We start from the raw sequence: 23,555 nt of genomic DNA on the forward strand, positions 1-23,555 counted from the left end.
TTTTGTTTCTTTCATGATTCCTCTAGGGAGTAATACACCTTAAGTGCCATATACTTCTCAAGGGATATTGCCAGATTGAGTGGCGTTTAGAAACAGACCAAGCAATATGGGAAGTAGCAAACCAAACAATAGGTCTAAAAGTAAAAAAAGAGACACTTTTACTAAAAAGCTGAACATAATTAATTTTTGATCTACCTAAAATATTTCCACATTATAACTGAAACCCCCTTTTAAATACATTTAGACCACTTCCTTGTAATTTCAAAACCGCTGATTGAAGTGATTTTAGTAGCAAAAGGGATCATCTCTTCAGAGCCTAAGAGACAAATTTTTAATTCTGATATTTCATCAGTTGATACCTACATACTCTAATTGCTCCACATTTCTTCTTTTTATTACTTTATACAGCCAATATTCACTGATATTTGTAACTTTTTAAAACCTGTTTAAGGATAACATACACACAGAAAAGTGAAAATTCACCTCAATGAATTTTCAAACTGAATACATCTATGTAACCAGCACCCAGATGGTGAAACAACACCCCAACACCCCAGTCAGTGCCCTTTTACACCTAGCTGATCCCAGGCATCCACCCCCGCAAAAGGGAAACCACTACCCTGATTCCTAAAAGCACACCGCGAAGCTGACTCTGACTCATGGCAACCCCGTGCCTGTCAGAGTAGGATGGTGCTCCACAGAGTTTTCCGTGGCTGATTTTTTGGAAGTAGACTGCCAGGCCTTTTTTCTGAGGTACCTCTGAGTGGACTTCAAACTCCAACCTTTCAGTTAGCAGCCAAGTACGTTAAGGATTTGCACTACCCAGGGATTCTCACTATACTTTAACATAAATGGAATCACACATCACATAGTCTTTTGTTCTGGCAATTCTGCTTAATATTGTTCGCGACATGCATCCATATTGTTGCATGCTGTTGTATATCATTCATTTTCACGGCCATAAGATATTATGACAGGTGACTATACAACAATTTGTTTAACCAGTCTACTACTGACAAGCATTTGAATAGTTTTAAGTTGAGGCTCTCATGAATAGTGCTGCTATGAACATTCTAGTACATGTCTTTCGGTCAACATATGTACTCGCTGCTTTTGGGTATATGCCTAGGAATGGAACTGCTGGCACGCACATATTCACGGCTTTTGTTAATCTGTATTGTTTTCTGTATTTCTGGCCTACCATCTGGGATCATTTCCTGTTGTCCTGAATGCCCTTCAGCATCTCCATTTTGTATAGGTTTGTTGGGACAAAATTCTCTTTCATCTGAAAATAACTTTATTTCAGTTTTTTTCTTAAAAGATACTTCAGTTGGATAGAATTCAGGGCTGGCAGTTATTTTCTCTGAGCTCTGTCACTGAATTCTCTTTTGCCTTCATGATTCCATTGTTATCTACCAGTCTGCTCACCGTTCCTTAAAAGGTAATTCCAATTCCCAGCCCTATGCCCACCCATTGTCACTTTTAAGATTTTCTCCTTGGTTTCTGTAGTTTTACTAGGATGTGTCTAGGTGTGGGTTTCTTTTTTAAAATGGAGATATAATTCACATACCACAAGAATTTGCTCATTTAGTGTATAAATCAGTGTTGTTAGTGTATTCACAAAGTTGTGCGATCATCACCACAATCTAATTTTAGAACATTTTATCACCCCAAAAAGAAACCCTGTATTCATTAGCAGTCATTCCCCATCGCCTCTGTTTACACATTTGTCTCTTCTGGAATCACACAATATGTGGTCTTTTGTGACTGGCTTCCTTCACTCAGCATAATGTTTTCAAGGTTCACCCATGTTGCTGAAGGTACTTCACTCTTGTTACTGTGCCACGTGATGGAAATTTGGATTACGTCTACTCCTTAGCTATTACGGACAACGCTGCTAAGAACCTGCATGTACAAATTTTTGTGTGGATGTATGTTTTCATTTCTCTTGAACATATACCTAGAAGTGGATGGATTTTTAAAATTTATCCTATTTAGGCTATGCTGTGCTTCTTAAATTGCAGCTCAGTGTGTTTCTCTTGTTTTGGAAAATTCTGTCATTAACATTCTCACTGTTTTTTCCTTTTGGGACCCCCATTTAAATATACAGTAGACCTTCTCTTATATCCTGTCTGTTGCCCCCTCCTCTGCCTCATCCTTGTATCTATTTCCTTCTAGTGTTTTCTTCTGACCTAAAATCCAGTTTAATAATCCTCTCAACACCAGTGTATAAAGATCTGCTGTTAAACTCATTTTTTAGTTTAGTTCTAGAATGTCTATTTGGCTCTTTTTAAAATGTGCTGTATCGTTTTTTAGAATGGTTCCAGTTCTTTGCTTGCAATTCACAATTTTTTTTCCCTTGAAGTTAGTAAGCATAGTTATTTTAAAGTTCGTGTCTGATATACGTAATATTGAGAGCACCTAGAGCTCTGTTTTTATTGCCTACTGTTTCAGCTGGTTCTTGATTTATGCTGTCTTGTGTCCTTATGTGCCTGATTACTTTTGTGTTCTGAACATCATATTCTGAAAAGCTGCTTGGAGAGATACTCTGAGATCTTCTTCCAGAAAGAATGTTCCTGCAAGGAACCTGGGGGACTACCACAATCCAGTATCCAAGTCTGAGAACTTCCCGGGCCACCCAGAGGGCTTGAAGCTGACTGCAGGTCACATAAGGGATCATTTCTCTCTGTTTTACCCTGTTCTTGGGTGCAGTCTTACAGGGACCCAACACAAAGCATTAAGGGATTAAGGCGCCCCATTTTCGTCTTCCTAGCCACGTGAGGCTATCAAAAATGCTACTCAAGTCTTTTAGCTGCTTCCTCTGAATTGGCAAATGCCTACGGGGCAAAAACAGTTCCAGATATCTATCTCATTTCTTTGGATTTCCTTCTTTTCTGAGTCTTGACTTAGTAATGCTACTAATTTGTTAACGCTCTGATGTCTTCAGACAGACAGTATTTTTGATAGCTTTTGAAGTTGTTATCGATAAAAGGCTTGCTCCCAGTTATACAATTACAGGAGGCAGATTCTTCAAATTACATTGTTGTTTCCTACTTAAGGCCCTCTGCCCATAACATTCTCCTCTACCCATTCTCTAAAATAACTTCTTCTCACTTGTTATACCTCAGTTTGAATGTTAATTCCTCTGGGGAGCCTTCCCTAATCCCACAGAGTAGATTATAATGCATCCATTAACTGTTCCCAAAACCCCTATAATAACAATGATCATACTCATAGTGCTCTTTGTGCAACATCTGCAGATCCCAGTAGGCTCTTAAGGGCAGTCTCCACAACTGTGTTCACCTACGCATTCTCACTGCCTAAGCACAATGCCTGGGTGCTCTACCTAAACAGTGAGAACAACTATGCAAAGTTACTGGAGGCATGAAATAGCCTGGAATGTTTAAGGACTGTCAGCCTTTAACAGTACCAGACTATAGTAAATAAAGATACAATTTAGTGAACAAATAAAAGAATCAAAGTGATATAGTATGTTCACTTCTACTAATCTTTGGGAAAACAAAGTCATTATGCCTTTATTTCTCTTTTAACTTCCTATTTTTTTCTAGATCAGATGTAACTAATTCAGAGACACCTTCCCTAACATCAGTACCAGCAATAACTAATCTCTCCCCACTAATATAGTGCATGTGGCATTAGGAAGGCCTTCTGGAAGAACTCATGCCTAACGTAAAACCTTAAAAACAGGCAGGATTATTAAGAAGTTAGACTAGGAGTGTGCCAAGCCAAGGGAACCTTGTATAAGCCTCTATTATTAAATTCTATTACAGAACACGATGTTACAATTATCCATTTATACGTTGGCATCTTTTACTAGGCGAAGGTCCTTTGGGCCTGGAACTTCATTTTATTCTCTGTTGTATTCACAGTGCCTACCACAGAAGCTAGTATGTAGTATTAGTATTCAAAACTGTTGCTAGAATGAAAAGTAGTTTTGAATTTTTTCTTTTTTCTGGTGCTTTCCACTTAAAAATTCTTGCGTCCCACTGCTTCTCTAGATTTCTATCTCCTCCTGCTTCCTCACACACCATCAGTTTTGGCACTGCTTGATATTAATGCTTACTGTTTTCTTATGTTCCATTTTTCATGCTGTTTTCCAATGCTCCCTAAAAACTATCCATGTAAGGGCTATATGCCCCATATCTAGTTCCTCCAATGGCAGAAAATGTTATCAGTGGTAAGTAAACATATTTTTAATTTTAGGAATACATATTAACGTGAACAATATAGCTGGTAAGCCTAAAAAAAAAGTGGCAGAACAAAAAATAGCTTAAAACCTGGAAACTATTGAAACTCATTTTCTATGGATAGGTGATCAAGCTCTACCAGATACTACTTGTCTTTATGAGCCTTTGGATGTACAAGTCAAGATACGGAACACTGAAAAAACTCTCTACTGAACAGGAAAAAAAAAAAAGGCAGCCTGGGGACAGAAGATGTCATACATCTTACTTTCCAGAAATGAAGAGGGTTGTATTTCTCTCCTGGAAAGTGAGGTAAAAAAGATGTCTACCCCCTCTCCGCCCCAAGCCCTTTATACAGTATCCAACAACTGGGGTGAGAATGAAAAATCTTGTCGTCTTCATTTATAAGGTGCAGTTTTTCAAAGAAGATAATTACATTAGTTATCATAAATTTTGGCTTTATATTTGTAATTCCAAGTGTGTGTGTGACTGTAATCTCTGGACACTGCTGGGAAGACAATGATTTACATCTCTGGGGCCCCAGGACTCAGTCTGGCCCAACCCGTCTCCATGGGGTGGGATGTAGATAAAGGAAGAGAAGAGGAAAAAAGAAATCAGATTGAACTCTATGCCGCAGGCCTTTCGGGACATCCAGGATACATCACTTGTTAAAGGAAAGGGTATTCTGTAATAGTTATGTCTCTTAGTGATCTAGAAATTAAAAACATAACCCTTTGTAAAACTGTAGGTACAAAGGATATGTTTCTGCTTTGAGAAGCAGTTGAAACATTTTTAAAAAGAAGGTCTCATTTCTCTAATACATTAAAACTTCAAGTATATGGATAAGTGAGAGTATTTTCACCTTACCCTGTGAAAAACACTGGTCTTTGAGGTGGTGCTTAAGCCCTCCGCCAGATCAGTGAAGCCAAATCAGTTAGGCTTATGCAAAATCCTGATGGAACAAGTAAACCACATCTATGAAATCACATAATCCTAAATCTCCACAAGCAAATGGAAAAGTTAAAACAAAACAATCAAAAAATCAAACAACCCTTTCTTTAAGAAGGCAGAAAGATAAGAAAGTGAAGAGAAATATTAATTGGATCATTTATTGAACATTTTCTATGCACCAGGCAGGGTGCTAAATGCTTACACGCATTGTCTCATTCAGCGCTCAAAGTAATACCTATGAGATAGGTGTTGGTATTTTCTCCACTTTTGAGATGAAAAACTGAAGTTTGGAGAAGTTAAATATGCGCTCTAAAGTCATACTGGTAAAATCAGGTCCATAGGGTCTAAAGATTGAGCCTTTAACCACAGTTCTACATTACCAACTTTTAAACTTTCCTCTTTGATTTTATTTTCATCGGTTTTAAAGAGAACTGTATTCAGAAAACTCCCTCCCATTTCAAGGTTGGTCCTTCTCTCATCCAGTCTTCTACAAAAAAGAAAGATGGACTGGTTTTGGCAGATATTAGTAAGTTCTGAGCCATCTGGTATATATAACAAAAACTTATCTTTTCAATTCCTGATTCATCTTCCGGGAGGACCGGTTCCTCTTGCTAACATATACACATATATCAGCTGTCTGGAAGCATTAGGTGCTTCAGGGTTTTCAGAAGGTCTGAATGCCAATATTCACAACGGCTTCTGCTGGTGCATAAGTGCAAGGAAATCTAAACTGGGAAGATTACTTCCTTATAGGTTATTACTCTAGGGATAACTGCCTGAATCAAAGAAGAAAATACCTGGTCAAATTCATTTATTATCACAATCTAATAATGCTAATTGGCAGCCACTGTAATAACTCTACAGATAACTCCCCTGACATCTCTAATCAAGAGTCCACTATTATTGATTACTGGATAAATAAGCCATTTTTTATGCTTACTGCTATTCTTGAGAGAGATATTTCAGTCCTGCTTGAGTGTAATTGGAGCCCTGGTGGCACAGTGCTTAAAAGCTCGGCTGCTAATCAAAAGGTCAGCAGTTGGAATCCACTGGCCACCCCTTAGAAACCCTATGGCGTGGTTCTACTCTGTCCTTTAGGGCTGCTATAAGTTGGAATCGACTTGACAGCAACTGGTTTGGTTTGGTTGAGTGTGATGATTCCTCCTGTAAACTTATTTTGACCCTCAACATTGCTTATTTCAAGCATGACCCTATACCTAGCTAGAATCAAATTTAATATTGGAATGTGGCTTACGAATTTCAACATTCCTGGGTCAAAGACCTAAATATAAAACCAAAAACTATAAAGATCATAGAAGAAAAAATAGGATCAACGCTAGAGGCCCTAATACACGGCATTAACAGGGTACAAACCATAACTAACAACATACGAACTCCAGAAGGTAAGCTAGATAACTGGGATCTTCTAAAAATTAAACACTTAGGTTTATCAAAAGACTACACCAAAAGAGTAAAAAGAGAACCCACAGACTGGGAAAAATTTTTTGGCTACGAGAAATCCAACTAACGTCTAATCTCTAAAATCTACAGGAAAATCCAACATCTCTACAACAAAAAACAAATAATCCAATTAAAAAATGGGCAAAGGACATGAACAGATACTTCTCCAAACACATTTGGGCAGCTAAAAGACACATGGGGAAATGTTCTTGATCACTAGTTATTAGAGAAATGCAAATCAAAACCACAATGAGATACCATCTCACCCCCACATTATTGGCACAAGTCAAAAAAAACCGGAAAATAACAAATGTTGGAGAGGCTGAAGGGAGACTGGAACTCTTATGCACTGTTGGTGGTAATGCAAAATTGTACAACCATTTTGAAAAATAATCTGGAACTTCCTTAAAAAGCTACAAATAGAATACCATATGATCCAGCAACTCCACTCCTAGGAATATATCCTAGAGAAATAAGAGCCATCACATGAATAGATATATGCACACCCATGTTCACTGCAGCATTGTTCACAATAGCAACAGGACGGAAACAACCTAGATGCCTATCAACAGATGAATGGATATTCAAACTGTGGTACATACACACAATGGAATACTACACAACAAAAAAGAACAATGATTAATCTGCGAAGCATCTTACAACATGGAAAAATCTGGAGGGCATTATGCTGAGTGAAGTAAGACAATCACAAAAAGGCAAGTATCGTATGAGACCACTACTATAAAAACTCATGAAAAGATTTACACCCAAAAGGAAGCAATCTTTGATGGTCAGGAGGAAAGGGAGGAGTGGAGAAAACACTAAACAGACAGTAGAGAAGTGTTAACTTTGGTGAAGGGTAAGATGATACATAATACTGGAGAAGCCAGTACAACTTGATGAAGGCAAGGTCATGGAAGCTCCAAAGATATATCCAAACTCCCTGAGGGACCAAATACAGGGTTGAGGGCTGTGGGGACCATTGTCTCAGGGAACATCTAGCTCAACTGGCATAACATAATTTATAAAGAAAATGTTCTACATTCTACTTCAATGAGTAGCATCTGGGGTCTTAAGAGCTTGTTAACAGTCATCTAAGATAACTCCACAGGTGTCACCCCATCTGGAAAAAGGGAGAATGAAGAAAACCAAAGTCATAAGGGAAAGGTTAGTCCAAAGGACTAATGGACCACAACTACCACAGCTTCCACCAGACTGAGTCCAGCACAACTAGATGATGCCTGGTTACCACCACCAACTGCTCTGACAGGGATCACAACAGAAGGTCCAGGACAGAGCTGGAGAAAATGTAGAACAATATTCCAACTCAAAAAAAAAAAGACTTACTTGAAAAAACCTGAGAGTATGGCCGCAGACACCCTTTTAGCTCAGTAATAAAGTCTCTCCTGAGATTTACCCTTCAGCCAAAGATTAGACAGACCCATAAAACAAAATGAGACTAAATGGGCATGCCAGCCCAGGGGCAAGGACAAGAAGGCAGGAGGGAAGAGGAAAGCCAGTAATGGGGAACCAAAAGTCGAGAAGCGGAGAATGGTGACATGCTGTGGAGCTGGCAGCCAATGTTACACAACAATATGTGTGTTCATTGTTTAATGAGAAGTTAGTCTGCTCTGTAAACCTTCATCTAAAGTACAAAAAAAAGGGGGGGGGGGGAATTTCAACATTCCAAATTCTATTTTAGAACAATTTCATGTTCAAATTCTTTTACAACTCAATAGGAGGCTTTAGAATCAGTGTTAATGAATTTAAAAAAATGTAGCTTTAGAGTCATTATTTACAGCATGGCCTTTAAAAGAACATCAGGAGCATGAATCTCTACTGACTCTATGGACAAATTATTTTACTCAACTTCAGGGTTCCTTATTTTATAGATTTTACATTCTCCTTGACTAGGTTTAAATAATGATTTAAATATTGCAGATGATTCCTTCCATTACTCTACTCAATGAACATATACCCCAAAGTTAATATGAGGTGGGAAACATCTGTCTTTTTAAAAACTAAATTTTTCTTCATAGTATGTTTCCAAGCAGAGAGTATGAAAATAGATGGGAGGGCAACTACATATAAAGAATGGGCTGAAGACATCCATATTTTAAAAAGCCTAAAGAAACGCACATTTTCTTATATAACTACATTGCCTACAATTATTCTTAACAATTCTTTGGTGTTATCTAATATCCATAGTGTGAATTTTAATATCTGTCTCCCCCATTAGTATCATATGAGTAGAAGAACTCTCTCGGCTTACTACTATTTTCTCAATGCCTCAAAGCTCTTTGCACATAATGCTACTCAAAAAACATTTCCTGAAAATAAAGAGATTTAAGTGTTTTTCCACCATTTTAGCCCAACTCCAAAGGTTCGAGTTTCAGGGAAGAGTAGGAAGTTCAGGACCATGCTCTAGATCATATGGTCATTCACACAAAGAGAAATCTAAAACTGACTGTAGAGGTAGAATCACAGAATTAGAGATGCTCTCCCCACAAGACATAAAATTCACTTAATGATGCCTATTAAAATATATACCAGATGTCCCACTAAAATCTATGATGCAAGTTCAAAACAAATCTTACTATTTCTAAGCTGCACAGATGTGTTTTAATAATTAGTTTCTTTAGCTGATTAGCTTTGCAAGGTCAAAATTAGGTCAATTTACATCCTGAAGTAGTAAGAACTGATTTAATACCCTGGAATGAGTTTGGAATTAGCAGGTTTCTACTGTCAAGAGATTTTTTCAAAAGCCTTCAAAAAAGGTTTAAAGAACCCAATTGCAAAGAAATGGCTCATCTTGATGTCTCTTTCTTAAACTATTAGAAAAATTTAAAGCTTAATTAAAAAGTAAAAAGAAAACAAAGAGTACTATGATAGAGGACTAGTAAAGTTTGCACTGTAAACATTTAGTTTCTTTCAACAGCATTTGCATTAATTAGCCTTAAAAAACCGGGAATAACCCAAAGACTCGTTTTTTTACTGAATCCAAAGCTGAAATTACCAATGTGTCTTAAACCTTTTTCAACCATTTATCAAGTATATTATTTTTAAAAAAAGAAGTCAAACTGTGAATTGAAAAGTAATATGCAATTTATTTTTAGCTCACTGATTAACTTAAAAAAAACTGGTAATATATATATAACAAAACATTTGCCATTTCAACCGTTTTTATGCATACAATTGAGTGACATTAATTATGTTCCCCATGTTGTACAACCATCACCACTGTTTCCAAGCTTTTTCATCACCCTTAACAGCATCTCAGGGACTCTTAAGCAATAACTGTGCCACTTGGCCCTGGTAATCACCAGTAAACTTTGGTCTCTATGCATTTGCCTATCCTAGACATATCACAAGTGAGATTGTACAATATTTGTCCTTTATGTGTTTGACTAACTTCACTCAGTTATGTTTTCAAGGTTCATACATATTGTAGCATTTATTTCATTCATCTGGTGATAGACACTTGGGTTGTGTCCACTTTTTGGCTACTGTGACTAGTGCTGCAAAGAACACTGGTGTAAAAATATCTGCATCCTTGCAGTCTTTTGCGTATATACCTAGGAGTGAAACTGTTGCATCATATGGTAAGAGCAAACGAAAAGAACTACATGATCATTTCAATCACTGCAGAAAAGGCATTTGATGAAATTCTGTACCTTTCCTTCCATGTTAAAAACACTCAACAAGCTAGGAACAGAAAGGGAATTCCTCAATCTGATAAAGGGCACCTATGAAAAACCCGTGGCTTACATCATACTCAATGGAGAAAGACTGAGAGCCTTCCCCTGAAGATCAGGAACAAGACAAAGACACTGGCTCTTACCACTGCTATTCAATATTGTGCTGGAAAGTCTTAATGAGACTTAATTAGGCAAGAAAAAGAAGTACATGTTATCCAAATTGGGAACCAGAACCAAACCGAAGTAAAGCTATCCTTTTTCACTGACAACATGATCCTAGAGTTAGAAAACCCTCCAAAATCCACAAAAAAGTTATTAGAGCTAATAAAAAATTAGCAAAATGGCAGGGTATAAAGTCAGCACAGAAAAATTAGTTGGGTTTCTATGCACCAGCAATGAGTAATCTGAAAAGGAAATCGAGGAAACAATTCCATTTAAAAGATCATCTAAAAGAATAAAATACCTAGGAATAAAATTAACCAGGGAGGTGAAAGACTTGTACACTGAAAGCTCTAAAACACTGCTGAAAGTAATTAAAAAAGACTTAAATAAATATTCATGGATTGGAAGACTTTATATTCTTAAGATATTGATACTACCCAAAATGATCTATAGACTCAATGTGAGCCCTATCAAAATTCCAGCAGCCTTCTTTGCAGAAGTGGGAAAGTTAATTCTCAAATTTATATGGAATTGCAAGGGGCCCCAGATATGCAAAGTCATCTTGAAAAAGAAGAACGAAGTGGGACTCACACTTCCTGATTTCAAAACATGCCATAAAGCTATAGTAATCAACAGTCCAGTACTGGTATAATGATAGACATATGGGCCAGTGGAATAGAACTGCGAGTCCTGAAATAAACCCATACATCTATGGTCAACTGATTTTCAACAAGGAAGGCAAGTCCATTCAATGGGGGGAATAATACTCTCTAATAAATGGTGACAGGACAACTGGATTTCCACATGTAAAAGAATGAAGTTGGACCCATACCTCACACTGTATATGAAAATTAACTCAAAGTGCATCAAGAACCTAAACTTAAAAATTGAAACCATAAAACTCTTAGAACTAATCACAAGAATAATGGTTTGGGGCGTAGTTTTTGACAATATATTCTTAGATGTGACACTGAAAGCAAGAACAACAAAACAGATAAACTGAACCTCATTAAAATAAAAAAAAAAACTTTTGTTCATCAAAGGAATTTATCAAAAAAGTAAAGAGAAAATCTACAAAATAGGAGGAGATATTTGGAAACCATATATCTGGTAAGGGTTTAATATCCAGAATATATAAAGAACTCCTACAACTTAACAACAATAAAACAACCCAATCAAAAAATGGACAAGAGACCTGCATAGACATTTTACCAAAAAAGAAATACAAACAGCCAACAAGCACATGAAAAGATGCTCAACATCATTATCATTAGGGAAATGCAAATCAAAACCACAATGAGATGCCACTTCATTCCCACTAGGATGGCTAACAGAAAAATCAAAAACAACAAATGCTCTCCTTGAGGATGGGAAAAAACTGGAACCTTCACCCATTGCTGGGAAGGACTGTAAAATGGTGTGGCCACCGTGGAAAAGTCTGGCGGTTCCTCAAAAAGTTAAACACAGAAGTACCATATGACCCAGCAATTTCACTGATTAACTTTGGTTAATTTACTTTTTCTAACGTTTTAAAAATTCTGAATATATAGGTTCAAATTTATTTTCCAGACTGGGCTTTTAAAAACAATTTATTCAGGGACTTCTGCTCCTAGTAGGATGTAGCCAGATGCAGAAGACCCTCACTCTAATGTAACCAAAAAAAATTTTTTTTTTTTTAATAAACTATTCATATTTTTTCATTAAAACCATCAAAGAGCCCTGGATACAAAGAAGCTTAAATAAACTATTTCCAGAAGAAAGGTGAATCCATGCTAGTTAAGCAGATACAAGTTAGTGGCTTTCATCCCTGAGAGCATTTACCCGAGTCTGGGGCCATGGGTAGTCAAAGTAACAAAAATGTCATAGGCACAGGAACTCTGCTGAGACCAGGAGAAATGAACCAATTTTAAGTGGTGGCACGGGTTAGCTGGAGCCCTGGTGGCACTGTGGTTAAGCGCTCGGCTGCTACCAAAAGGTCAGCAGTTCGAATCCACCAGCCGCTCCTTGGAAATCCTGTGGGGCAGTTCTACACTGTCCTACAGGATAACTATGCATCGGAATCAATCAACATAAATGTTTTTTTCTTTTTGAGGGGGTGGGGGAGATTAGCCTTGTACACTGCAATCTGGGTGAGCCAGAAAGGCAGAGGTACTTCTTTCTGCACGCCAGTTCTCCTTGATTTTACTTTTCCTGTTGCCATTGAGTCAATTCTGATTGACAGTGACCCTTAAGAGGTATTATAAAAAAAAAAAAAGATGGATGAAGCTGGTGGCTGGGTTGCAAACCAGTTACAGAGAGATGTTTTCTTGCAGTGCTTAGCTCTCAAAGCTGAAACCACCTGCAACCACACAGTTCACTGTCACCAATAACATGTCAATTCACTGCTATTCCAGAAACTCTTGTCCTAGAAGATGAGGTTGTTTGTTTCAGGCACCTCAAGAAAATCCACTTACCTGAACAAAAGACTTCTCAACTAACCCTCATGAAAGTAAATAAATACCCTCTTCCCAGGGACAGATGGCACAACTAGGCTTTATATTCTTCATGACTCCCCTCACTGTGTGTCTACCAATTCTCAAGTACTAGGTCATGAACCACGCTAAATCCTAATCCCAATCAGGACTTTTTCTCCCTTTCTTCCAATCTTTCACTCCTGCACTGGGAGACCTACAGAAAATCAGATGCCCCAAACCCCTGGCTCTGTCTTCCTAGTTCTGAGATGATACTGAGATTGTCATGGTAGTGGTCTCCCTTACTGTGGTGAACTATAAACTCAGCTTTGTTTCTTTTTGGTGGTCTATGCAAGAAATTGGCAGGAGGAAGAGGCCTCATCAATGTTCATGGCAACATAAACCAAGGGAAGCGGCACTTAGTCCTGACCAAGATCAACTGATTGGAACAAAGATCAATCCCTCACCCTAGCTGCCTGACAAAGTGGAAGCCCTTCTAGGGAAAATATCACCTATATAGTATATACCATTCTTTTATACAGTGTCTAGCTAAAATACAAAATTAAGAAATATGAGAAGAAACAGGAAAACTTGACCCATAAACCTATTGCCTATTAAGCTGATCCTGACTTATAGTGACCCTATAGGACAGAGAAGAACTGTCCCATAGGGTTTCCAAGGCTGTAATCTTTACAAAAGATTTTTTTTTTTTAATCTTTACAAAAGCAGACTGTCACATCTTTCTCCTGCAGAGTGGTTGGTGGGTTTGAACTGCTGACCTTTCACTTAGCAACTGAGCACTTAACCACTGTGCCAACAGGGCTCCTTCTCATAATCAAAACAAAGGCAGCAGACTCATAGAAAGCTAAGGGAATTAGTAAATAGATCTTAAAAGAATGATTATAAATATGTTAAGGAATTTAGGTAAAAAGATGAACCAAAATTTAAAATTGCAGAAGTGAATCAATTAGAAATTCTAGAACTAAAAAATACAATACCTGAAATGATAATATTTAATGCCTATCTTAACAGCAGAAAGAACACAGATAAAAAAATATCAGTGAACTAAAAAATGGATGAATAGAAAATATCCGAAAGTGAATTTATTACATGGCTACTGTACTTTTAGTCTTTTCCTTCAATCTTTTCAACCTTGGAGACTGAATAGGCTTCCTTATTTAAAATAATATATATATCATATGCATTTTTTTTTTTCTTGGAGAGGGAAAACGTTTCCTTCCCCAGGGAACCTTGGCAATAAAATTTAATTACCTATTTCCTGTGTTCCCAGTCCCAGACCACCATGCGTATATTTCTATATTCATATCTTTGTATTCATACTGAAATATCCTTAGTACCTGCCTCCTTTCATTTAAGTGTGACCTTTTTAGGGCAGAGAATGTTTGTGTATGTTTGTACATATATTATAGACAAGTTACGCAGCACCGTTCTACTCTGAAACACGTGGTGTTTTAATTGACTGGATGGCAACTGGTTGGACCTGGCACACAGTCAACATTTACTACTTGTTTAATAAACTGAAATATTCATCAATATTGTTGTTTGCTGTTGCATGCCACTGAATCAATTTTGACTCATAGCGACCCTATAGGCAGAGTAGAACAGCACCATAGGGTTTCCTAGAATGTAATCTTTACGAAAGCAGATTGTCAGGACTTTTCTTCCGCAGAGCAGACAATGGGTTCTAATCTCTGATCTTTTGGTTAGCAGCCAAGCACTTAACCACTGCAGCACCAGGGCTCTTTTCACTAATATAAATTCTTCGTATTCAGAGTTATTATAAGGATTTTAAAAATTAAGATTAAGAAAACATTGAATACTTCTCAAATGTCAGTGTGCTCATATTAATGCAGTCTGATAAAATCCACAATAAGGACTTTATTGTAAAAGCTTTGTAAGTACAAACATAATAGAGTGCTGTTTCTGATTCAATTCAGTAGTTTACCTTTAGTGACTTAAATTAAAAGGAAGATACCTAGGAAAAATAACATTCTTTATTAAATGATGGTTAAAAGCATATTAAGGAAAGTTTGTACAAACTGAAAATTGCTGTACCAGCCATAATTCCAGTGCATGATAATAGAAAAGTGGAATAGAAGAAAAATACTATGCTGAACTTAAAATACAAAAATGATTAAGGGAAGATGATATATCAAATAAAAAATCTTTACATGTCAAAGATATTTTTAATGTATGTGAGAATGTAATGTGATAAAACCACCTTAAATTATTTTCATTTTTAGGGCAAATAATTCATTTTGTTATACAAAAACCATTATTAAAAGACATTTAATGTACACCTAGGATTATGAAAGAGATGCTAGTCTATACCTGTGGGTTTCCAGCTTATAGATAGATGCCAATACAAATGCTGCTTAGACACAGGGTAAGAGAGCATTATGCAATTTCACAAATGACATTAAAAATAAATTAGAACTCACAAGAAAAACCATATTGCTTCTAAATCTTATAGCCTTAAACCTTTTGCCTCTGAACACATATAAACTTTCCACAAAAATAATGGACTTTATAGTTCATTTATTACAAGGTTAGGCGTGCTGATGTGATAGATGGAATGTCAGCTGCTAAATAAACCTTCCTACTCCATCACAAAACAAAGGTAATTTTACTTAAACTGTCAATAATATATAATAAAATTAAAAAATGCTCAGAAAATTGCTACATATGTGTTATTGTATTCATTGGAAAATTTTCATTTAACCATGATAGGCAACCAAGACTCAAGACATTTACATATAAATATCACATCACAGTAAATTCCCAAAATATAAAGTTTATAAATGCAAAACATTAAATAAATAACACTATCAAATGTCCCCTCTCTCTCTGTGTGGTGGGGAAGGGAGACTGCACAGAAAAGAGATGTTTTTCCACTAACGGCTCTAACAACCTTGAGAAAGCCATCAAAAAACACACGCTATCGAAATTAAACGCACTCTGAAAAATCCAATTTACTCTAATTTTTTAAATTAGGTCACAAATTTAGAATCTCATTAAGAAATAAATGTTTATGCATATATTGGCTGAACCACTCAGAGAACCTGTCCATCCTACTTTTTAGCTATGTATTCAATCATAAGAGGAAGAAGTATTGACTATATTTGACAGCTTAAAGGTGTGTGTACTTATCAGTACAAAACCTGATACTTTTCACTCTATCTAAAAAAATCATACCTCTTCCTTCACAAAGGTACTTTATCCCTTTACCAAGCATTGCTCTTTTTTTTCCTCAATTATCTTCAGTAACTCTCCTGATTATGTAAAAGAAGAAAGCTCCCATTAGGCACTTATCCTCTTTTTAATACTTTTGTAATGGATTATTCCCAAGCAAGCAGGGAGGCTAATCTATTTATTCAAAAGAAGCCTTAGAGTTCAGGTTTAAGGAACTATAAGGAATTGCTTGGGCAAGAGTGGTAGAAGTTGGCATAACTCTAAAGAGCAAAAGATAGCTGGAGTTGAGATGGGTGGGTAGTCAGGGCTCACAAATAATGAAAACTCAATAAAAGCATGAAGCAAAAAATCTTACCATAGCAGGCTTAGAGTAAGCATGCTGGGAGGGAAAGGTTTCCAAGAAACGTAGATGCTTAATCAAACAACTATAAGCTTACTCTGAAAGAGCGAAGGAAAAAAAGTTCTAAGATCTACTTTTTTTCTGCTGCTAAAAGAGGATGGGCTATGTGACTAAATTTCCCCACTTAAGCAAGCCTCTCAGTCTTTAAGAAGACAGCATTTTTTTTGTTTTTTTTTTGTTGTTGTTGTTTTTTATTAACTTTTATTGAGCTTCAAGTGAACGTTTACAAATCAGGTCAAACTGTCACATATAAGTTTATATACACCTTACTCTGTACTCCCACTTGCTCTCCCCCTACTGAGTCAGCCCTTCCAGTCTCTCCTTTCGTGACAATTTTGCCAGCTTCCAACTCTCTCTATCCTCCCATCCCCTCTCCAGACAGGAGATGCCAACACAGTCTCAAGTGTTCACCTGATACAAATAGCTCACTCTTCATCAGCATCTCTTTCCTACCCATTGTCCAGTCCCTTTCATGTCTGATGAGTTGTCTTCAGGAATGGTTCCTGTCCTGGGCCAACAGAAGGTTTGGGGACCATGACCACCGGGATTCCTCTAGTCTCAGTCAGACCATTAAGTATGGTCTTTTTTTTTTATTTTTTTTTTTTATTAAGCTTCAAGTGAACATTTACCATTCCAATCAGTCTGTCACATGTAGGTTTACATACATCTTACTCCCTTCTCCCACTTGCTCTCCCCCTATTGAGTCAGCCCTTACAGTCTCTCATTTCGTGCCAATTTTACCATCTTCCCTCTCTCTCTATCTTCCCATCCCCCCTCCAGTCAAGAGTTGCCAACACACTCTCCCGTGTCCACCTGATTTAATTAGCTCACTCTTCATCAGTATCTCTCTCCCCCCCACTGACCAGTGCTTTTCATGCCTGATGATTTGTCTTCGGGGTTGGTTCCTGTCCTGTGCCATCAGAAGTTCTGGGGAGCATTGTCTCTGGGATTCCTCTAGTCGCAATCATACCATTAGGTGTGGTCTTTTAATGAGAATTTGGGGTCTGTATCCCATTGGTCTCCTGCTCCCTCAGGAGTTGTCTGTTGTGTTCCCTGACAGGGCAGACATCGATTGTGGCCGGGCACCAACTAATTCTTCTGGTCTCAGGATAATGTAGGTCTCTGGTTCAAGTGGCCCTTTCTGTCTCTTGGGTTCTTAGTTGTCGTGTGACCTTGGTGTTTTTCCTTTGCCTTTGCTCCCGGTGGGTTGAGACCAATTAATGTATTTTAGATGGCCGCTTGTTGGCATTTAGGACCCCAGGCGCCACAATTCAAAGTGGGATGCAGAGTGTTTTCATAATAGAATTGTTTTGCCCATTGACTTAGAAGTCCCCTCAAACCAAGTTCCCCAGACCCCAGCCCCTGCTTCGCTGACCTTTGAAGTTTTCATTTTATCTCGGAAACCTCTTTACTTTTAATCCAGTCCAATTAGGCTGACCTTCCTTGTTTTGAGTGTAAGAAGACAGCATTTTGATGATATATATTCTCTTTCCTTCTCTTACCCAACAACTGCTAAATTTCTGGCTGACGAAAAAATATTCAAATCTGCTCAAATGCAACACTTTTAAGATTTTTCTGATCTGTTTCAAATACAGAAACCCTGGTGGTGTAGTGTTAAGTGCTATGGCTGCTAACCAAGAGGTCAGCAGTTTGAATCCGCCAGGCGCTCCTTGGAAACTCTATGGGGGCAGTTTTACTCTGTCCTATGAGGTCGCTGAGTCGTAATCAACTCGACGGCAGTGGGTTTTGGGTTTTTTTTGGGTTTCAAATACAATATGCATCCTGGTTTCTTTCACATCCAGAATACCTTACTCCTAAGATTTTCTTTACGTTCTTTTAGTAGTCTGTACAATCCCAGTGAGGTTTTTTGGGTCAGGAGAGAGTAAAGATAATTTATTTCACAAGTAAAACATTACAGTGATTTATTTTTCTTCATCTGTAAAATGAGATTAATGTTAGTACTCAACCTCAAACAGTTATTGTGAGGACTAAATAATTCTTGTAAAGTGATTAGAACTTTGTCTGACATGAAACTGTTCAATGGCTGTTAGATATTAGCATCACAAGAAGACAATTTATATCCACAGAAGAATCTGGGAAGAGTTAACATTGAATACTAAGTACTACAATCTTCAGTACCTGGCATGCATCCAATAACTATGGTTTGAAACAACAGATTCCTGTGGAAGTGTGTTACACAACTGTTATTCAGCAGTTTCCAGGCAGACACAAGTCCATTCCAACCTCCTGCCACCTTCTTCCCAAAGCCCAGGCAGGCCTCATTCCAAAACAGATTTATATTAAGATCAGTCAGGCATGTTGTGAATAAAAATGTAAATCTAAAAGGTACTTTATAGATGTAAGATAATATAACAATTTATTTCCAATCACTTTTCTTATGGAATGCTTTGATCGTACAATGACAAATGCAGCAAGCACCTATTTGATAGTTACATTATCCAATACCAACACCTTGCTTATGTTCTCTGGATTAAACACTATTTTTTCCCCTTCCCATTATCATTTTACACTTATACAGCATAAAACTAAGATCATCAAAGGATAGTTTCCTTTAACACAGAACTTCCTGAACTCCATTTCAAATAAAAAGAAGCAGAAAACAATTCTGTATTTGTTTTATAAAACTCTTTCTGTAGCACAAAAGTACTGTAGCTAGAACTACTTTCTAAGATGCGGTGATAGCCAGAGTTCTGAGTTGGAATCGACCTGACGGAAATGGTTTTGGAACGAGTAGAGTTTCACATGACCTCAGTCCAGCCAAGCAGATGTGCTGAATGAAGATTTGGGAGAAGGAACTGACCAACATGAGCTGGGGGGCAGGGCACCTGGAGCAGGGTGGTAGTGAAGGGTTTTGGTTCCTCTGGGGTTGTTAGTGGTGGCTACCACTCTGCCTCTGCTGTAATAGAAAGCTGCCTCCACCACTGTGGACCCTCTAAGCCCTACTACCTGTGGCCCAGAGGCAGATTTGTAGCAGGCCAGTTCTAAGGTGTGGTTCTAGGAGTTATTTCTGAAAGTTGAAAATACAGTCTGTACCTTTGGTCTTACTTATTCCTTTTAATAAAGCCCTTTCAGCTCAGACAAATGGTTGAGTTTTGTTGTCTGAAACTAAGAACCCAGATAAATAAACCAGAAAATAAATACCATTCCAATGAAAGTCAACAACTGTCTCTGTCTATATAAAACTCAAAAATACGCAAAACTAAAATAAACCCACTGCCGTGGAGTTGATCCCGACTCATGGCAACCCTACAGGACAGAGTAAAACTGTTCCACAGGATTTCCAAGGACTGGCTGGTGGATTTGAACTGCTAGCCTTTTGGTTAGCAGCCAGAGCTCAGGGCTCCATAAGTAAAATAAACACAATTTTTGAGACATTTTTATTTGAGTGTTACATTGGCTCTACTTTGATTTATGTGAACATCATGTGATTTTCAGGGTAAAATCAAAACATATGAAATAATATTACTTAATAATATTGATATGACAAATAATTTCTAAGAATTCCCTTACAGATTTATCGATTTTCATTCATCAAGATGGTGCTTTTTTCAACTCTCAAGGATTCCTAATATCGAAATACAGAGTAAATCTAGTAAGCCTTTAGCCTGTAATTTCACTTGACCAAATAGTTTCAATTACTAAAAAGCAGAAGTAGAAATTCTGGGGGGAAATGAATAGGGAGAATGAAATCTTGCTGTTCATTAAATAAATAAATAAATAGAACAGGTGCCCCCTAATCCCAACTGGAGCCCTGGAGGTGCAGCTGTTAAGAGCTCAGCTGCTAACCAGAAAGTCAGCAGTTCGCATCCACCAGTCGCTCCTTGGAAACCCTATGGCGCAGTTTGGAAACCCTATGGCGCAGTTCTACTCTGTCCTATAGAGTCGCTATGAGTCGGAATCAGCTCAATGGCAATGAGTTTGGTTTTGGTTTCAAAAATCACAGATCTGGAATCTAGATACCTAAAAAAAAACAAAAATTTTTTTTTTTATACCTAGGCTTTAAAAATCATAAAACCAGCTTCACCTAAAAGAATTATTCCTCAAAACGTCAAAACACATTGTTTGTTAAACTCATGTGGACATGAAATAATTATTGGATCAAAATGAATTGAAATAATTTTAAAGAAGCTATCAAGTGTGCATGTTAATCTGAACAAAACTCTCAAGAGTCAGGTGGGATAAGTAAAGTTAACATGACTTAAATCTGTTTTATACATTGTTTCTGACATCATAATATTTACAAAAATTTTAAACTTTTGAAAATATGATCAGTATTTTAAAAACGATATTATTAATTTTTAAAATAATATATCACTACCACCTATGTAAATTCTTATTTTCTTTAGTAAATATCCATATTATATTAGCTTTTTAAGTCTTCTAGTAATATAAAAATTGTTAATTTGATGTTAATATACATTTAGAAATTCTTTTAAGAAAGAAAAAAATTAATATTTTTTAATAACCTAATATTTATGGCTACAGTATAGGTATCTTCACATATATTATCTTGTTAATCAGTATAATAATTCTTCAAGATAAAAAGAGTTACTGGGACGCGTAGGCCATGAACTTCTGTCTTTGAAGATAAAGTTGAGTACTCTCAATTAATTACATGATAGGTAACAATGGAAAATTTATAAAGAAAAATCATTATGCAAACATGATTTCCTAATACTTTCTTGCTGAACTACACTAACTTTTCTGAGGTCTACTGACCTATGAAAACAGATTTCTTCAATGGCCAAGTAAAGGCAAAAATGGACTGTCAAAGGCAATAGTCTTTTTCATTTATCACAGGCTTGATAATTAGTGCATTAGTAGCCTGCCAATCAACTGCACTGCTAGTGAAATTGTGAAAGCAGAATTAAATAGCTTACCGTGCACACAGATGTCTTTGTGATTTTCAAGGTAAAATCTGAAGAAAACTCCAAATCTGCGATAGATGCTGTATGGCAATCTATATGCTACCCATTAAAAAAGGGGAGAAGTTAGTGAAAATAGTGGAAAAACCCAGATGAACATTACTTCTTTTTTTATGCAAAAAGGATTACTGTAAACCAGTGTTTTATAAACTTTAATCCTTTACACATGACTTTTGGGATTGTTTCCAAATCTGAGGGCTATTAGCACTATATTAATATTTCTTAAAATCAAATTAGTTATTTTTTACTCAGGCTTGTTGTAAGCAATAGTATATATCAAATAATGACTTTAATGTGCTAAAGTTTTTCTAACATGCACTAAAATAATATATAACTATCCAAATAAAAACATGTTTTCCTGTGTTCTACCTAAAATCATTTTGTACACCATCGACTACGTAGCATGGAAAACATGCTATAAATTTTGCGTGATAACGGTAAAGATTTTTAAAAGAAATGTCAACTTGAAAACATATGCTAATGAGGACAAGTTTTCCTTCAGAATTCATTTTTTGTAACCCCATTAGAAGATAAATTTATTAGATTAGGAAAACCAAACAATTCAAACCAAAGATCAAAGTCAACCATGAAGATTCCTTATTTTCCCAACCTGCCTTGGTTCAAATCCTTCTCCATTTCCTTTGGAGAATGGATGGAATTTGAATTTCAATTACATTAGTCTGACCAGAAGTGTGATGTAAATGTTATCAGCTGACATGGTGACATAGACTATAACTCAGTGAACACAATTCACATATCAACATAATGACTACATGCCTGAAGAGCACTATTCTATTTAGAATAGTTTGAAAAAAAAAAAAACACAAAGTTACAATGTGGTGCTTTTCTATTTGTAGGAGGATTGATGAACACAGAACAAACTAACTGAAAAGAAAGAAAAGGTATGTGTTACGGATTGAACTGTGTCCCTTTAAAATATGTGTTTGTAAATCATAAACCCCTATGCCTGTGGAGGTAATCCCATTTGGGAATAAGACTTTCTTTGTTATGTTAATGGACCATAGCAGTGTAGGGTGTATCTTTAGCCCATCGCCTTTGAGATAGAAGAAGAGCAGGTCAGGCACAGAAGAAGGTAGTACAGATGGGTGAAGACTGATGTGACACCATATGAAGATCCCCTAGGAAAAGAAGCTGAAGAGACGAGGACTTTCTCCTAGAATCAGCAGAGACAGAAAGACTTCCCCTAGAGCTGATACCCTGAATTTGGACTTTTTAGCTTCCTAAAAATAAATTTCTATTTGTTAAAGTCACCCACTTGTGGTATTTCTGTTATAGAAGCACTAATAAACTAAGACAGTATGTATACTTTCTAAATGCCTTCAGTTCTCAGTTCTGAATTTTCTATTTCAGCTATTTATTCACAGCAGTTTTCGGCATTAAGCAAAGAGATCATTAGAGAGAGAAATTAGTCCCTTTCCCCAGCTTTCTGCTCAGTCTGATGGCTGAGTAGGCTATAATGTACACTCCTGTTCTGAGCCAAAGAGCCTAAACAAATCCCTAAACACTATCAGTGTATGAGAGCAATGAACAGCGCCAGAATTATCAAGGTGGCTGTATTTTTTTCCTTCTTAAAAGCTGAATGCAATTCAATCACCTGGCTTTTGCTAAGAAATTTTACGGGTTTATTACTCAATCTAATTTCTAATACTTTAGTCATTTAAGAAAATTAATAAACATTTACTGAATATCTACTTTGTGCACAGAATAATTATTGATGCCGTGAAATTAACACTGTGATTAAAAAGAGGAGATACTATATTCTGAACCTAATGCTGAAGAAGCTATATTTGGCTGTCTAGTTGAAACAGATAAAGGTTTTTAAGAAAAGTAACATGACTCAACTCACATAAATTCAATGTCATCTGACCTTACAAACTTATTACTCAATGAGTATAATTTCAATGTCACAAAATTCACAGTAAAACTAGAGGTTAACATGGTAAAGAGTAAGATAAAACACAAAAGGAATTTACTTCCAAGAGCAAATTCACTGTAATTAATCTGAAAAGTCTGGAAGCAATCTGAATGAGAGAAGTTAAATTGTGTGG

The 23,555-nt window shown here is 36.7% G+C and overlaps 1 protein-coding gene across 3 annotated transcripts in view; it reads right to left on the reverse strand.

The window, feature by feature from the left end:
• The window catches only part of PRMT3 (protein arginine methyltransferase 3), a 127,755-nt gene that overhangs the window by 38,924 nt on the left and 65,276 nt on the right, over positions 1-23,555 (reverse strand). The window contains exons 13-14 of one of the 3 annotated variants that reach the window (XM_064288346.1): positions 21,442-21,528; positions 8,292-20,126 (exon numbers count right to left, since the gene is read on the reverse strand). In XM_064288346.1, coding sequence (XP_064144416.1) covers positions 20,076-20,126; positions 21,442-21,528 — 138 coding nt within the window. In that variant the 3' untranslated portion in view covers positions 8,292-20,075. The other 2 variants (XM_023550778.2, XM_003411968.4) reach the window with 2 other exon arrangements.

This window comes from Loxodonta africana, chromosome 7 (genome assembly GCF_030014295.1).
Source record: "Loxodonta africana isolate mLoxAfr1 chromosome 7, mLoxAfr1.hap2, whole genome shotgun sequence".
In the NCBI taxonomy this organism is placed as follows: Eukaryota; Metazoa; Chordata; class Mammalia; order Proboscidea; family Elephantidae; genus Loxodonta; species Loxodonta africana.